The 18,500-nt window shown below is 41.8% G+C and overlaps 1 protein-coding gene across 2 annotated transcripts; it reads left to right on the plus strand.

Annotated features, from left to right (window-relative positions):
- The first annotated feature begins 7,167 nt into the window (after nt 1–7,167).
- ankrd55 (ankyrin repeat domain 55) lies at nt 7,168–18,477 on the plus strand. 2 transcript variants are annotated; one of them, XM_035535705.2, is made up of 12 exons: nt 7,168–7,880; nt 8,653–8,772; nt 9,228–9,358; nt 11,968–12,077; nt 13,207–13,267; nt 13,960–14,088; nt 14,859–15,043; nt 15,835–16,002; nt 16,542–16,560; nt 16,642–17,173; nt 17,265–17,357; nt 17,823–18,477. In XM_035535705.2, the coding sequence occupies exons 1-12, from the start codon at nt 7,841–7,843 to the stop codon at nt 18,092–18,094; spliced, it is 1,860 nt and encodes a 619-aa protein (XP_035391598.1). In that variant the 5' UTR covers nt 7,168–7,840; the 3' UTR covers nt 18,095–18,477. The 2 variants fall into 2 exon arrangements, with proteins under 2 accessions (XP_035391598.1, XP_026864859.2); XM_027009058.3 differs by having other exon boundaries at nt 7,169–7,880; nt 16,542–17,173.
- Nucleotides 18,478–18,500: the final 23 nt, after the last annotated feature.

An 18,500-nucleotide genomic window follows, 5' to 3' on the forward strand; every position in this document is an offset into this window, starting at 1 on the left:
CAAAGAAGGATAAGTTGTTCTTGAGAGCAACTATACAGCCCTGAAAACTCCCACCATCACCATCCATTTTCTTAATCGCTACGTTTAGTCATGGAAATTATGTCATCAACAAAATGTGGTCATAAGTCTAACCTTGCATCGTGCATTATTGTCATAAGAGGCAGTCCATTAACTTTTGGCCTGTACAGCTACAACAATCGCCATAAGCCAGGCTTGCACAAGCCGTTCAAGGTCGACTTCACGTCCTCGAGGCTGCCGTGGAGTCCCGCATGCCTGGACATCCAATTTCACAGAGGACACCCTGCGCTGCTTTTGGCCTTCTTATACGCTTGCCTTTCTTGTGCCCCACAGACAGCCAGGCCCCTCTGCACTAGCAGTAATCCCTGAGAGACTCGGGGCCTTGTTGTAATGAGGTGTTCCTCTTTAAGGCTGTTATCACTCATTCATTCTCTTATGGACCTGGGGCCCGGGCCGGAGAGTAATGAGCCCGGCATCGGCCTAGCTGGCCTGACATGTTTGCTCGAGCTCGGCTATTGATGGCGTGATGAGAGTTCTGATGCCCAACACCTGCGCCACGTTTATGGGATGCTGATGAATAGCTAGAAAACGTGGGGCTCCCACCGACACACAAAACCGCTTTTATTTGTCCAGCTGTGAAACAAGTCTCCACTACAAAGGAATATTGTGGGAGAGAAAAAAAAGACAAGAACCTATGGATAAAGCAGCAGCAGAGAAGAAGAAGAAGAAGAAGAAGAAGAAGAAGAAGTGGGGAAACTGTAAAAATTTAGGAGTAGGAGTATTTGATTAAAAATAAATTTTTCTGCACAGGACAATATAAATGACATTTAAAGTAAAGGTAATAAAAGCAATTGTAAACCAAAACCAAATCTTTTTGCAGTTTTTCAGCTTCTCCTGATAGGGCAGTCCTTTTCTGTGTTAAGTGTAGTGTTTTGTGGAACATAGAATTGCTCTATTTGGTATTGAAGTGTTTTTGTGTACTGCAAGGATTGCTTAGTGCTTGCAGGTCTCTAACAGTTTATCTTCGTTATTTGGTTTACCATGCATGAATGCAAACCTGCAAAAATCCACTAAGAAGCTATTCAGAAGACAATACAACTTCTATATGTTTTGGACATATGTGTTTAAAGTATTTAAGAGTGCTGTCAGGAGCCTACTAAAATTAATAGTTATCCTTACTAAAGCTAGAAGCCTTGGGGTTATTTGGGAGTGATATTACTGCACGTCCGGTACAGACCCAACCCTGCATTTCAGCGCTTTTGTATTGTTAGTGGATACGCTCTGTAGTGGATACACTCTGTAGCTAATCTAATGACAAACACAGGGGGAGGGACACCAGCAAATGATATTTGTGGCATGCAGTGCAAAAAGGGGTCAGAATGTTTCTCAGGTTATCACCGAAAGGCAAGCATCTAAACTACGCCAGGGCCCAAAAGATCTGAAGTCGAAACAAACGCTGCAACCATGTAAGCCAATGCAATGCTTGCAAGTGCACAAACAGGCAAATGGTAAACCTAAGCCACCTAGCACACCCCCTTTTTTCACTGGTGACATTTGCTTTCTGTGTGCCACCTACAGGCTTTGATTTTGCCACACTAACTAAACATGGGGCACTATTTTTGCCATTTCCCAAATGATGCTGATTATGTTTAATTAATTATGTTTAATTATGTTTATGAGAAATCGTGTGTGCGTAGTCATTTGCTTCAGGAAGCTACAAGAAATAAGTAACAAAACCATCAGAAAATGAACCAGTCTATTCATTAATTTTAGGGACTTGTAATTCCCAGTGTGATTCAGTATGATTAATTTAAACTGGTTTTGTAACCAACTGCAGCTACCAAATAAAAATGGAAGTTAGGGAAATCCAGTATAATTATATCCCCATACCTGGTAATATTTTCATGGTATTAAAATACTTGGTAACAACATGAAAATCAGACCTACTTTTTCAGTAGGTATGGCAAATGCCACCTGGCTGCTGCATCCCCATGTCTCTTCACTCTTCAGGAAATGTAAAGCTATGTTCCGCCCCACACATACACACGAACTGACATTCCCTTTAAACCCCTCCCCAGTCTCTCTCTCCCATACACATACACTCTCTGTGTCTTTCTCTGCTCTCTCTCTCTCTCCTTCTCTGTCTCTCTCACTCTCTATCACTCGTTCATTGCACGGCTCTCTTCCACGCCTTTGTCTGGCCTTTCTGATGACTGTAAATCATCTTGTGGCTGGCAAAGTTTACTGCAGGGCCCCTTTTCAAAGCCCCCTTTTGTACTTCTCTTTCTTTCCCGTCCACACCCACCCACACTCCCTCCACCTCCCCACCCAGACTCCCTCCACCCCACCATCCATCCTCCCTCCACCTCCCCACCCACACTCCCTCCACCCCACCATCCACCCTCCCTCCACCTCCCCACCCACCCTCCCTCCACCCCACCACCCTCCCTCCACCTCCCCATCCATCCTCCCTCCACCCCACCACCCTCCCTCCACCTCCCTGCCCACACTCCCTCCACCCCACCATCCACCCTCCCTCCACCTCCCTACCCACACTCCCTCCACCCCACCATCCACCCTCCCTCCACCTCCCTACCCACACTCCCTCCACCCCACCATCCACCCTCCCTCCACCTCCCCACCCACACTCCCTCCACCCCACCATCCACCCTCCCTCCAACACCCCACCCACCTTCCCTCCACCCCACCACCCAAACTCGCTCCACCTCCCCACCTACACACCTTCCACCTCCTAGTCCACACCCCCTCCACCCCACCACCCCCAGTCAGCACCCCCTCCATGCATCAGTCTCTCTCCACCTACTCTCCCATCCACACTCCACCCTCCCCATCCCACACACGACCTCCACCCCACCACCCCTCTCCATTTGTTTTTTTCTTCTGCCTCACTCTGGCCCACAACACACACAAAATAATGGCAGTTTCAGGTCAGGTCATGTAAAATGAGCATACATCAGTTTCTTCTTTGTCTTGGCAGAGGTTATGGAAAGGACTAGACTACAGCTGCATCTGTGAGATAATTGCCCTTATAATTGCCAGAGAGTTCTGAATTAAAATTGGCCACTGGCACAATGAAAAAAATGTAAGTCATTGCAACCTGTCAAAGCTTCAGGTAGCTTGGATGTTTCTGTATGAATGAATCAACTCATTCCTGATTTCCAGGCAATATGTCTATTATTTTCTTACACCACCAGTGGGTAGGGGGATTTAATAGCACAGTCAGTCACTTTCCTGTAGTTAATTTTAATATACTAAAAATCAAAAATCAGGCAGATTTTTGGCAGAAATCTGCCAAATGTCATACAACACACATCATCATACACATTATTTAACATGCTATATAAAACTAGAGGCAAGTATCTCACAAATGCACAGAAAACAGCTCATTAGTTAAAGTGCTGGCTTGGTCAGCCAAGCCCCTGAAAAAGTTCCAAGGGCCCAGGTGATCAGGTGGTTTGCGGGTGGGAACAGGCGCTGTGGTGGGAGCTGGGTGGCTAAAGCTAAATAAGGATCTCTCCCTTAATTTGTTCTCCAAGGGGAGTGGTTGGGTCCAGCCAAATGCTCAGTAATTCCATTAACTCAAACCCCACCATGTCTCCAGAGGACTGAACAAAGTGGAAGAAAAGAAGAGGCTGACAGAAACACAGGCACTTGAGATGCCGCTGAAAAGTAAGAGCCACTTCGCCCTTTCAGTCAAGAAATCTGCACACAATGAGCAAAGATTGGCGAACGAAGACCCTCTAAACTAAAAACATGTACATTAGTCAGACATCTGGTTGAACAGGATCATTCTAGCTCATGATACTGTTGAGCAGAAATTTTTTCTCACTAAACATTTCTGCTCAGTGCCAAAAATCTAATTGATGAAGTAAATATTAAAAAGTTAAAAATACTAAAAGGTCATATGTGGATGACCAGGGATTCTCAAGCCAGTACTGCAGTTATTCCCAACTACTCCCAGGATTTTCTACACTTTAATTTCACAGATTATCAATTTTACAAAATCATTAAACATTTCACACCTTGTGAACACTCCAGCCAATTAGATTTGTATTCTTTTCACACCTGGAAAAGTTATTCATGTTTGGTTTAATAAGTTGGTTAAGAGTATCACTTATACAGAAGCATGATAGCAATTTACCTAAGTTCTTCATGCTCCATCTCCAGGCTTAAAAAACCCTCCTCCAACTCTGCACTATTCTGGTTTATGGTAGTTTACACAAAGTAGTAGTACATGCAGCTCAAACTGATATCAATTTTGTCCTCTGTCTTTATAGACCTATGCACAACACTGTGGCAACTATGAAGGAGTTATTGTGTTTTGAGATGATTGTTAAGCCCCTGCTTGACTTTAAAATCTAAACCGGAACACAGTACAAACATAGCCTTGATCTTACCATGTGCACATAAGAGCGAGGTGTGGAACGATGGATTAACATTTATCCAGGGGTCAGAGAAGAGGATGCGCGCTGTGCTGAGCAGCCAAACTGTCCAACAGCAGGACTTCCTCTCCAAGTGCTTCCTGTCCAGGACCCAGCCCCTCTCTATTTGGCAGTCATTTTGGAGCCATTTCTTGTGATGGACATCCAAAAACTCCCCAGTGATGTTGGCATGCTTACACACTATTTCAAGGGAGCATAGGGTGGAAATTTTTGAATAATTTGTTGAAACAGCTTTGTCAGTTACAAAGCTTTGGAACAATCATGAGTTTCCAAACATTGAGTTAATTTTCATGGGAAAGACAATGTATATAAAGTCTTTAGAATGTGCTGTTGCTTATAGAAAGGGGACTTGTGTGGTTAAATTAAAATGGTATTATTAAGAAATATTGTTAATCTTAAAAACCTGCCCAACAGATCTGAATTCATAAAAGGTCATTTTAATTCATGCATGAGTATAGGCGGAAAGCAATGTATTTACCATTTAATTTAATGCTGCTACTTTGTCAGGCAATAGTTCACTGTGCGTACGGGTGTTCGTATGTGAGTTCGTGTGTGTGCGTGTGTGTCCTTATACATTAATGTCTTTGCAGGCTCTGTCCTCCCAAAACCACCCACCCTGAGCTCTCTCAGCTCTGGACATCTCCCACACAACTGACGTTCTCATTTCAAATTCCAAGGAACAAAAGATGCAGCCCACGGGCTCGTCCAGACAAACAACCAGCCTACAGTGCTTCAGTGGATACAGGCTCTTTGGCAGAAAGCCACTCACTGTAAAAAAAAAAAAAAAAATCCCGTTTTTGTTTTGCTCATCCAATAACAGGGGTGGGAGAGTTAACTAGCTCCAACTCCTCAAAAGAATGTGTTAATAATTCATTTCAAAGGAATACAAATGCATTTTTATTTTAAAAAAAACCCAAAAACAACAACAACTCACATAGTTGCCTGTTTTATATAAGTGGATGCAACTAGCTTACTTTCACCTCTGTCATTAGGCATATGATTGCGAGGGAGGTGGTATACAGAACAATACGGTAAACAGAAAGTCTTATTAATGTTCTAAAAGGTTTGTTACCTGTCTATTATATTTATGCTAATTAACAGTTGCATGTCTGGGCAGCTAAAATTTCTGCACCATTGCACTGACCTAACAAACTGTTTACACTTTCTATTGCAATGAACAGAATGTGCAGACATGATTGTAATCCTGATTTCCTGTTTTCCCAAATCTCCCGCCTGTGTACATTTGTTTTAACTGCTTTTTCCATGCCAGTTATGAATCTGGGAGAATTTTACATCACATGTTCAGATCAAAGGCTTTGTCAATATGCAACCAAAGCGCAAACATTTTTCAACATTTTCTCACTTGTTCCTTTTTAAGTAAATAACATCATGTGATCAAAGCAAACCATATGTGGGAAAGTCAGCATATGACTTTTTTGTATGTTGAAGCTTCATGTTGTTAATGGTGCCACTGTTCCTTTATTTGAATTAGAACTAAAATGGCCAAATCTTTATTTTCTGTAAATCTAATGAAGGCTACCACTTGGTTTTGAGCAGGTCAGCATATTTCAGAGCTGCCTGTTGTCCAGGGATTTCCTCTGTTTATAGATTCTGTTGCATCTCTTGTCTGTTTGCCTAAAGCATGTTTATCCTTCATAATTACCCAAAATCCCCTTCTCTCTAGACTGGGCCAGTCTGCATGCTTTCAGAGGAGTTCATGGAAGGCCAGCACTAGACTACAGCATTTCCTCTGTTGCGAAACAGCCAGCAAAGGCCAAATGCAAAATGAATAAAGAAATGATTGTGAATGGTTCTGTGTTTCAAATGAGCCTCCATAAAACCCATAATTTTTGCTTCGTGTCCAAAAATGTGAGAAGTCCAAAATGAATGAAGGAATTTCTAAAATCCATAAGACCATGTATTGTATCATGTCTCTTTTAGCTCACCATTATTCTTTTAAGGTTTAGGGCTCTATTAAATATTCCTGCAATGTCTATTACATATATTTAGTAATATTTTTAACGAAGCTGCTGCACTTTCCTAGCTTGTGACTTTCTTCAGCTGTAGCCATAGCTCACTGATAAAGTGTCTACATCTGCTGGACAAATATTGGCATTGCAGTCATGTCATTTATATTTGCATTTACATTTGGCAGTCGCTCTTATCGAGCCCACGACGTTGGCGTTACCTCATGCTCTGCAAGCTACATATATAATATTTTTTCCCAATTTCAAATCATAACATCAAACACCCTAACATCATAATCATAACATTTCCTAACATTTCCTAACATCAAAATCATAGAGCATTGATATCTGAAATTATAAATATGATTAAATAAATAAATAAATAAATAAATATATAAATAATTATTTAAAGAAAGAATTGGTTATTAGAACATATTAAACCTTTAGCGAATCTTTATACCCTCTATAAAGATGTATTTCTGACTCAATATTTAAATTCAAACATCTTTCCAATTAAGGTCATAAAATACAATTGATTACATAACCTCATGGAATTACTGCTATGATTTAAACATCTACTTTTCTTAAACTGGCTTCACATCCTAGAGCTTCAGCGACACTTTGCTTGTACAGCTGATGAAAAACCTTGTCCAAACGTTTCCCTGGAATTCTTGTGTGCTTTCGAAAGAAGAAATACAGTTGGAACTCTTCAAATGTGTATGGGTACAGGTCGAGTGTTTACGCGGGATTAACTCATATATATGTATAAACTTCACCGTTCTCATGGCGACAAGGTGCATGGCAAATATGAATGGAATGAAAATATTTTAATATTTAATATTTAGCTTATAGCAATGGTTTTTTTCGTCCCTTATTGAATCTCTTTGTATCGCAGACCGTGTCAACTGTTTTACGTTATAGGTATACAAAATACACTGGGGCAGCATAAAGAGTGGGTGTGGTTTAAATAGCAGCACATTTATAGCTGCATTTTAAAAAGTCAAAGATTGCTCCTGACATTGCTCCCGTCTCTTTGGACCCCTCTGAACGGAGACAAGCTGCATTGTGATGCTGCTGCACATGCTCAGTGCGAGCTTCTCCATCCCCATTCACAGATCGCTGGAGCGGCGCTTCGTCTACACTCGCCTCACGCCGTGTCCAGCCATGGATGCGTAGAATGCCACCTGGAGAATCCTTCCCCAAATTTTATCCTGCCAAGGTTCTCTCTCTCTCTCTCTCTCTCTCTCTCTCTCTCTCTCTCTCTCTCTCGCTCGCTCGCTCGCTCTGTTTGGTCTGTCTGCGGCTATGGGGGTGCACCATGTCATAGGCTACCGAGGACTCTCACACCGGGGTTGATACCGTGGTGATTTTCTCACGCTGTGCTTCTCCGCCATGGAGTTCACCTCTTCTTCTGTATTTGACCAGCACAAAGGTAAGCAGATGCGTGAGGATGTAGCTAGTGCCGCTGCCAGTGTTGCCATAGTAATCCCTAGCTCTTATCAGTGGTCTTTGCAATAGCCCGCCACTCGGCGTGGTAATATGTTTATAATGGATGCTAGAAACTTGCACATTGAAAACAGTCCAGTTATACTGCATTTTTTTTAAAAATAAAAAATTAATAATAATTTTTATGAGATTTTCAATAAAACCTGAAGCACAAATGTGGTTGGCACAGTAGCTTTGCAGGTAAGATGCAAAAGGGTTACACCAGGGCATCCAACAGTGACGTGCAAGGGGGTTCTCTACGAGGTGGCTAGTGAGGAGTGTTTGTATATTTATATATCCCCACATGGCATTAATGATAAATACAGGGATAATTATTTCAGGGACTCACTTTCATTGTTAGAATGGGAAAACAGCCTCAAAAGTCATAACACAAATGACTTCAGAGATAAAAAATAGATACAGATTAAACTCTAGGCCTAATAATCTCTTGGCTATCTGTTGCATCTGTAGGTTAGGCTCATTTGATGCCAAGCAAGAGGCTAAATTAAAGGATGCGTTCAGTGATTCAAGCAGTGTATTCACCAAGTTTACAAGTTCACTTTAATGCATACTTAAACCTGATTCTTCCCCTTTTCCTTGCTCTCATACTTAATGCAAAAGCACGCCGCGCTCGATTTGAGGGACATCAAATGTGAGGGAATGCCGTCTGTTCTATTTCAAGAAGACCTGATCCATCTTCCTGTGCCTGTGCCCATTAGACTGTGTTGAGGAGGTCGACCTCAATGTGGTGTTCCATGCAGCAGCCACGGGGGACGTCAACACGTTGACTGCCACGATCCGTGAGGACCCGTCCATCCTGGAGTGCTGCGACCGTGAAGGCAAGCGCGTTGCATTCAATTTCCCCTTCCGTTTCAATACTCATTTTAATTCACTGTCGTTTAACTATTCTTCGCAACATAGACATTGCACAGGGCATGGTCAAAGCACAGCATCTCACTATAGCAACAAAAGGTCCAAACACGAGAAACTGTTTTGAAGTAGCCATGAAAGTTAATTGGGAGTGGTAATGAAAGCTGGGCAGCAACACGAAGCATGCATATCTGAATAGAGTCGGTGTCAGGTATCATTCCAGATGCATGCAAACCTGGTCGCTTTTGCCTCATTAACTGCACTCCGCAGTATGTCTACCAAGCCTGATCCTTTCCAGGCTCATTCAGTGGATCTGAGTGAAATGTAACTTGGCGGGTGGACAGGGTTTTTTTTCCAGACACCTTGTTTATGGCCTACATGTTGAGACGGAGCCCTAAGCTGGCTACTTATGTCTGTGGCCCAGGCTCCACGCCCCTGATGCACGCCGTCTCTGGCAGACAGGTGGATACAGTGAAGCTACTGCTGAAGATGGGAGCATCCATCAACACCCAGGATGCGTGTGGCAGGACCTCCCTCTCCCTCGCTACATATTTGGTACAGTCCATGCTTCGGCATAGTCATATATTCAAAAGGTCTATAAAAGCCCCTTAAGAATCATATTTGCCATTATACAATATACATACATGGTATTTAACATGCATCGTATTTCATAAGAAAATCATGTTTATAAAGCATAAGATTTGCATCTGTAATCATGTAAAAAAGTATATTTTTAATAATATACTTGTATAATATATACAAACTCATGATCATTCATGACTTTTCCAGACCTTTTTCATGTGGCATAGTAATTGGAAGTAGGTTGTAACAGAATACAGTACAGATTTTGGAAAGTTCATACAAAAATGATGGTTCATAAATGCCAGGGCACTTTACTCAACATGGTTATACCACACTGTATCATGACATACTGTATCACTGTATCATGGCTCTAGCTTGAAAGAGTTGTGGAAGTAGACTATAAAAACAACTTGTGTGTTAATGACACACTGAAATGAAAGAGTGAGCTATTTGTCTTAATAGCCTGCCCCCACTCCATCCCCACCCTGCCCCACCTGTAAATGGGATATGCCCAATGCCTGTTGCCACATTTTAACATTATAAAACACGTCCATGAAATTCACATTTGCTGACTTTTAACTTATAATAACTTAAGTTATTATAGCTAATGCGATATCTTCTAAAATGTAAATAACATTATCCATTTCAATAGATTAAAATTGTAATGTGTGTGTGACGGCCCAAGTACTGCAGGGCAAGGAGCAGGATGCACAAACATATATATATACACAGAAAACATTTATTTACACAAAACACAAACAGTAAACAATATGCTACCCACACATTATCAGTGCAGCGTGAATACGATTTACGAGTACAAAACAAACGTGAGCAAGAACTTGAACACTTAGGCCAACACCAACAATGACCAACAACCAACGACACACATACACGGGTTTATATGCATACATACAAACTTGATGTTCTCACACCTGAACCTTATCTTTCACAAGAGGGGCATGGTCACAGATAAGGAGGCAGTCACAGTTAACTAAATCAACAAGTATGAGTCCCACAGCAAGTAACGGTGTATGGGAATGTACTGTTACAGTAACCCCGCCCCCTAGGGCATGGCTCCCAACGCATTCACCATCGGGGCGGCATAATCCAGGCCACTGTGGCATGGCGAAGCCTGGTGCCAGCACGGAACAAGGCAGACTGGAAGCCACCACCAAGGGAAGTCTCTCAAAAATGAGGGGGAAAGTCGGAGTCCGTGACGTTCCCAGGGCAGTGCAGTAACCTCCGTGGTGGGACCAGCAGGACTAAAGGTGCAGTGACAAAGAGCTTCAGCAGCACCCTTGACGGGGCCCCTTGAAGCGCATCGGCAACTAGTGGCGGAGCATCCGCTATGGGACCAGAAGCATCCGCTATGGGACCAGAAGCATCCGCTATGGGACCAGAAGCATCCTCAATGGGACCAGAATGGCAGCAGCCTTGGCAGGACCAAGCCAAGACATACAACATGGTACACCCACAGAGACAGTGCGCGCGCAAAAGACAGACGAGATGGTACGCCCACAAGCACAGTAGGCGTACAGACAAAAGTGCCTTCTGGGAGCCCAGGCACTGAAGGCGTGTCCCATTCCCTGTAGGACATGCCAAGGAGCACATCTGCCCTGGGTCTAGACGTGCTGTGATGAATTTCTGCCCACACATCTCAAGCCACCCGGGGAGAGCCCATCATGGAGGCGAAGCCCTTGAGGCAGTTCTCCTCTTGGGCTTTGGGTGGACCCGCCACGTACTCAAACCCACACCTGGAACTTCCCCTAGCGCCTGAGTAGTGTGATTCCTCCTGGCACATGCTTGCTTGATGCTGTCCTTTTGTCTCACGCATGAGTGCACCCCCGTGAACAGTCCATGTGTCAAGAGCATCGACATCCTGTGGTGGTCGGTTATTCTGTGATGGCCTGAGTGCCGCAAGATGCGTAAACGTCTCTCTAAGCAGATAAAGATTTATTTACGCAAAACACAGACGATAAACGATATAGCAGTCACACATAATCAGTGCAGCGTGAATACAATGAACAAGAAACAAGCACATTAACATAAACATGAGCAATAACTTGAACACTTACACTAACACCTACAATAATAGACAACCAACGACACACAAAGGGGTTAATATACATACATACATACATGATGTGATCAGTAAAGTTCAGGTGTGAGATAACAAGGGGGGACATGGTCACAGATAAGGAGGCAGTCACAGACAACACAATCAGCAAGTATAAGTCCCAAAGCATGTGGTGGGCCGTATCACGTCATGTGTGGGGTAGGGGAGTGTACCGGTACAATCTGAAGTAACCATTTGAAGATTTGCAGAGTTAATTTGAATGCATCAAATGTTTTTATGTTCTCACAATAATACTTTTATAATAATACTCTCACAATGGTACCCTTTGATAATACTTTTCAGCAATGTTGCATGGACGCAGTATGTTTTTTAGCTGCTATCGTTGTTGATTGAGGCCTCCATGATATTAAAGATAGTCCTCGGTTTGCTTGACACAGCCACACTCACAAAATTGGAATCCAAGTCTATGATTCGCTGATAGGTCCTTCTGTGTTATCGTACACAGGGCTGGCTGGAAGGCTGTGTTTGTTTACTGCGAAATGGGGCAAAACAGAACATCCCTGATAAAAACGGCCGATTGCCACTTCATGCTGCTACTGCTGAGGTTGACCTCAGGTACAAAGCTGATTTTTCTTCTAAAGCTTGTTTTGTATAGCTCTGCTTATCAAGAAACAAGGTTCTCAGAAGGTTATGAAGGTATAACCCTAGATATCATGCCATAATGTCCTTTCAATGCACATTCTGTTAGGACCGTCCATGAAGAAATCATTTTCTGGGCTATTATGGTTGACCTAGGGTTGAGGTTCCTTGTGGAGGATAACAGCTAAAAGGTTAATGTTTGCCAAAAGCCTAACTTTGAATTATTCCTTGCAAACATTTCAGAATGATCACTTTAGCTGTTTTTAATGTTTACTTTTTCAGATCTAGTTCATATAGGTTCACATATGTTTATTGAACACATTAATAAATAATAATAAGCAAGCATGATGCTAGGTGCATTGAAGATACTTGACAAAAGTAAACATTAATTGACAAACATAAACATTTGAAAGTACATTCAAATATCTGTCAATTTATATCAAGAAGGTTGATCATCAATTTTATAAATACTACTAAATCCCCTGTAGTTCCCCTGTAGAAATGAGGAAGTATTCCAGATTCATTTAGAATTCTAAAAGGAACTGAAAGCTCTTTGTAGTATCCACAGCCACTGGGTCAGCAAATTGGCTTCTCCAGATCATAACGTGGTCATGGTGCGTGTTAAGGAGTGCAGACTTGCAAGTTGCTTCCTCTAACAGGAAAACCACACTCACTGGGGCTACATTCATGGTACCTATAGCAACCAGAGACCTATAGCACCACTGCCAAGCTCCTCTGACAGCAGGAAGGGGGAAGGCAGTCTACATGCATCACTACCTTGCATATGCTCCTCCTGCACAAACAAAGCCAGATGCTTTCTTGGCACTTCCTGTTTCTCTCCTGACCATCTGGCAGTCTCTTTATGCATTACTAGCAGTCATGGTAATGAGAATGTAGTGTCTGCAGAAGTCTTTCCAAACAGAGTGAACATAAGCATTTTGCAATTAGCGTTCTCAAGTTGAGAAGAGTTGGAAATAACTTTACTAAGAATTAATTTACTAATTACTAATTACACTTGCATTAATCGATGCTTGATATTAGACAATGAGAGTCAGTAAAGAAGGTCATGATATTATGCTTACATTTTATGTCATGTTGTTTATAGACTCATGGCTGTGTTACTGCAACAATCAACTCTGTGTGAAATAAATCATCAAGACAATGAGGTAATAAAAAGATGTTAATCAGTCATCACATTACGCACAATCAAAGACAAGTGCCCAGTGCAAAAATAGAAACATAGATTTTAAAGTAATTTCCCTCACAGATAGAGCCAAAAAAGACTGTTCCCTCTGTTAGCAGTCATCTCATTGTCCTTAGTCATTCACAATCCTAAAGATGAAGAAGCTATGAATGTGATTCATGCTGATGATTCTCTCTTTAAAACTCACCCTTGGCTATCATTTTAAGCACAGTGACATTTAAAAATCGTTAAAAAACACAGATTAGTAAGATCATGCTAGGCTATAATTTGAGTATTTGGCAGCATGTATTTTATGTTCACAGCGAGATGTGAGAGCAGACTCATCAAAGAGGGCTTTAGTACTAAACCTGTAGTAGATAAATACACGGATTTCTGACTGGTTTTGTACATGTAGTAAGTAAAGCCAGTATTTGTGACACTTCTAGACATCATTTGAAATGATTGACATAAATCCCAAATTAAAGTGTACTCATTAAGTGAACACATTAACATGCATTTCATGTGCCCTTCCCACAACTTCCATACAAACTTTCATCAGTACAGCATGTTACTGTCATAGGGATTTGTATACCTTGTTAGAGAGGGTAAGGAGGTTGCCATCACCTTACAATTCATAACTAGCGTTACTACCAGACACATTGCTGGATTTTGCAGGGAATGACAGCTCTTCACTGGGCATCCTTCCATAACCGCCCGGAGCACGTGCAGGCCCTGCTGCAGAAAGGGGCAGACCCCACGCTGGTAGATAAAGACTTTAAGACTGCGCTTCACTGGGCTGTGCAGGTAGGAAAATATCTTTCTTGTAAGATGATTAACTGGACTTTTATGTGTGAACTGTGTGCAAGCCTTCAGTAGAACGATGAATCATGCAGTAGAAACATTGTTCAGCTACACATGTTCTAATTTTAAGAATTCTGACTTTTGATTTGTTTTGTATGCTCCAATATGTTAATTAAAACCCAAATGTATTATATATTGATTTTGAAAGAGCAGTTCATGGCATGTTGCATCATCCATAGCCCTAAAGTTTGGTTGTCATGGTGAATCACTCTAAGGCCCTTTCCTTTCTAGATATACACACTTAATCATCCTTTTGAATGAATAATCTGAAATTAAGTTTTGTTTTTTTTTAAATATGACTGGTGTGTGTGTGTGTGTTTGTGTGCGTGCGCGCGCGTGCGTGCGTGCGTGCGTGTGTGTGTGTGTGTGTGTGTGTGTGTGTGTGTGTGTGTGTGTAATCCCTCTGAGATCTTGGTCAGGATGCCCTATGTCATAATGAGGTACACTAAGCTTGTGTTCATCTCCCTCAGGCCTTCATCTCTGAGGGAACAAGGCTTCCTCCCCCTCAGTCAATTAGCTGAGACTTGAGCATGAGCTAATAAAGCTGTTGTCATATTATTCTTGTTTATCTACATTCAGTAGAGATCTATCTATCTATCTATCTATCTATCTATCTATCTATCTATCTATCTATCTATCTATCTATCTATCTATCTATCTATCTATCTATCTATCTATCTATCTATCTATCTATCTATCTATTCATTCGGCAGAGTGGTAGCAGATTTATGTGCTCACTAATTCTTGACCATCATCTTGGCTGCTCTGTCATCAACTATGATGATGAAAATGGCAAGACCTGCGTCCACATTGCAGCAGCAGCAGGCTTCAGTGACATCATCTACGAACTGGCACGTGTGCCAGAGACCAACCTGCAGGCCCTAGATGTGGACGAGCGGTAAGAGAGCATGCTATACAGCATTGCACCACTTGCAGTCTTATCAAGTAGCATCACCGCAGACACCCAGGACATCTGAGTGCCTATCACCTTTATCACCTTTCTCATCTTCCACGCAAATCAGTAACTACAGTTCTGCCTGCTCCAGTACTGACTACTCACTCTGTCTAGTGCTACTCTGATGAAAGCGCAGATGACAAAGGGGCTCTTTCTAAATGAAAAGCTACGAATTAAGGACTGTGGAGGGGGATACGATTTCAAAACTCAGAATAATTCAATTTAAGTGCACATGTAACATTTGCAGCAACAAATTGCAAGCATTGTTTGTTGTTGCATAACCATGACATCGCACAGTGCCCTTGTGTGATAAGGCTTACTTGCTCATGCCAAGAAATCGGGGCGGTCAGTGTTCTCCCCCAGCATGCTCTGTTCAGAACTTACTGCCACTATTGTTCTCTGAAGTTTGTGAAGGATTGTACTGGAGTCCTGTATCCTGTCTACATTGTATCAGTTTATTGTCCTCTTTCATGAGTGACATGGTTTTCAACATAGGACATATCTGAGTAGGATGTTTTGAATATATATATACACACACCTTTATTAAAATAAATATGTTTTTAAGACATGTATGAAAGAAGCCATTGGAAGCATATCCTTACTGTGGAGAGAACAAGACTATGGTAGCTGTAGAGTAGGTGAACTGGCAACTCAGTGTATATACCATACTATACATATTATCACCTTTTGTTTGCTGTACTGGCACTTCCTGTTACCCCTGACTCCTAAATTAGGACCCCTCTGCACTGGGCTGCTGCAGCAGGGAAGGAGGAATGTGTGCAAGCTCTGCTACAGCTGGGTGTTGAGCCTGGTCCAAGAGACATCAATGAGAACACACCCCTCACGTACGCCATGTATTGCGGTCACACTGAGTGTATCAAACTCCTTTCGGCTGAGACCAGGTCAGGGCTTTGATCCTCTAAGGTTTTCTTAAATTAGACTTCTATAAAGATGTGACTGTAGGCATAGATCATGTAGTTGGGTGGAATTACCAGGTGGTCACATTTTGCAGCCACATTGAATGATGTTAGAGCCATTTCCATGTTTTATGCAGTGAAACCTTTAAAGTATCTATAGTATTATAAATTACCAAAATTGTTATAATTGGGATTATTAGGTTTTAGACAAAATTAGCGTGTTAATGAACAGTGATATTATATGTAACATACTCTCTAGTATAACATAATTTTCTTATTCAAGATTTTACTATCATGTCCTCTTTCTACATGAACATGATTAATGGGATTAAAATCACTGGGCTTTACTTAGTGACTTCAGTGACTGTTTAAATTTTGTAACATATAGGCTTAGGCTGAATTTCTGCTTATACTGTCTAACACTATAAGACTAAAAACAGTATGTAAAAAAGCAAACAGTCTGCTACAATTAATAATTAACTGTAAATTCTGCTAGCAACACTTATGATCTTGTTTGTCAGCAGGTCTGAGGCAGCTCGACAGGTACACTTTCAGAGCAGTGATCCCTCCATGAGAAAGGAGGGCAAATTCCGTGTGCTGAACCACATCTTTTCCTGTAAAAAGAAAAAAGATGTGCATGCCATACGACAGAGGGACCTGGGCCAGGAGCAGCATCTGCAAGAGGAGACCTCCGAAGTGGACGACATCATCACTGTGTTTGACTGCATTGTTGATCTCCCAAGCAAGGAAGATGGCCGAAAGCACCCTAATGAATCTGAGAAGCTGTATCTATTAGAGGACACCACCACCAAGGACTGCAAGAGCCTGCCACCCATACGTACACAGAGTCTTCCACCTATCACTCTGGGAAACTCTTTGTCAGCCAACTCACACACTGCAGCACATGGGACTGTCTCAGGGCAGGGGGTCAGTCATTTGGTCCGTAGGTCGCAGAAGAGCAAGAGCGAGCATGACCTGTTTGATGGCAGTGTGCACGGTCAACAAACTGCTGGACCTGCCTGGAAGACAGAGTCTAGCCAACTGCTAACACACAAGGCTTGGATCTCACCTCCATCTACACTGTTGCAAGAAACAGCAAGTCCCATAGATGTGCTTTGCTCTAACCATGTGCCCTACATTCAGAGAAATGATCAAGGTGATTCACAAAAACAGCCTCTGCTTATTGAATTTTTTTTTTTTCACTGCAAACATGTGATATCTGTTTTCTGCTTTTCCCCCTTTGGCAGCTGCAAATACTCACCTTGTGCCACTAAGGATAAGAGAATCTGTCCTGACACGTCACAGTTTGGCTCCCATTCATGATCACTGCACTCATAGATGTAAGCTTCTTCATAAATGCAAAATTTTATCCCTAAAATTCAAATACCTTATATCTTAATACCTTAATATTTTAATACCTTAATATCATAATATATTTTAATTACTTGCTTTGTTTGTGCTTGTTAGTTAGTAAAGGTACTGAGAGAGCACTTTTAGAAACTTTATTTAATTAGTTTAGTTATGTTTGCTAAAGGTAATGCGTCTATACATCTGTATGAGCTGCATCAAAGTTGCTCAACTATGGTCCTAGAGATCTGCCTCCCTACAGATTTTAGTTCCAGCATATCTTGCTCTAATATTCAGACATGATGAAGGCCTTGATTAACAAGATCAAGTGTGTTACATTAGGGGATGGAACTAAACTCTGCAGAGTGATACATCTCCAGGAGAGAAGATAGGAACCTCTGTTCTACCAAATTAGGACAGCACACTTGATATGATTTGATTTCCTTTCTTGTCTTCAGTCTCCTTGCCACCTGACCAAGTGTCTCAAGGAGTGAAGAAGTCCAAATCCCTCCCACTCAGCTCTCTGGGACGTAATCTGGCAGGACTCCCACCTCCTTTAACCTCCAAGATTTATAGGTCCAGCTTCCCTCAGAGCCAGTCGCTATGTTCCTTTCCCACTCCTCTGACCACTGAGCCCCTGCGCAACATACAAGTTCTTCCTGCCATCCCTCCTCAGAGAAAACGAAGCCCCTCACCCCCAAAACTCCAGAATGTTCACAGCTCAGAGTAACCCCGACAAAAGAACTTAATAGATCTTCAGTTTACTAGTGACCTCTCATAAGCCACATTGTGACTGGCTCCACTCCGTAAACTTGAAAATATTCTTTAGGTTTAATTAGACTATTTTAAAGCAAAAAACTATTGATCTTCAGAGTTGCCAGTACATTTTCTTGGCAATGAGAGAAGGAGAAGGTCCATTTTAATTAATTGTTATAGATAATATGTTTGATAAAATATATGAACTTATTAGCCTATTTTTCATACATTTTTGCACAATAATTGAATTTTTCTCTATGGCATGCACTGTGTACTAAATGGTTTTCTGCTTTACCTTGTAATTTGAACACAATTTGAGTATGTAATGTGAATGTTTTAATGATGAAAATGAATAAATATGGGTATATATTTTTAAATAA

This window comes from Electrophorus electricus, chromosome 19, assembly GCF_041902795.1.
Source record: "Electrophorus electricus isolate QZ-2024a chromosome 19, ASM4190279v1, whole genome shotgun sequence".
NCBI lineage: Eukaryota > Metazoa > Chordata > Actinopteri > Gymnotiformes > Gymnotidae > Electrophorus > Electrophorus electricus.

What these genes read in the sequence shown, in the direction of transcription:
- ankrd55 (XM_027009058.3), top strand. Translation starts at nt 7,841, where the DNA reads ATGGAGTTCACCTCTTCTTCTGTATTTGACCAGCACAAAG. An exon ending in TGTATTTGACCAGCACAAAG is followed by an intron (nt 7,881 to 8,652) that starts GTAAGCAGATGC and finishes TGTGCCCATTAG; the next exon opens with ACTGTGTTGAGGAGGTCGAC. An exon ending in CGCTTCACTGGGCTGTGCAG is followed by an intron (nt 14,089 to 14,858) that starts GTAGGAAAATAT and finishes TTCATTCGGCAG; the next exon opens with AGTGGTAGCAGATTTATGTG.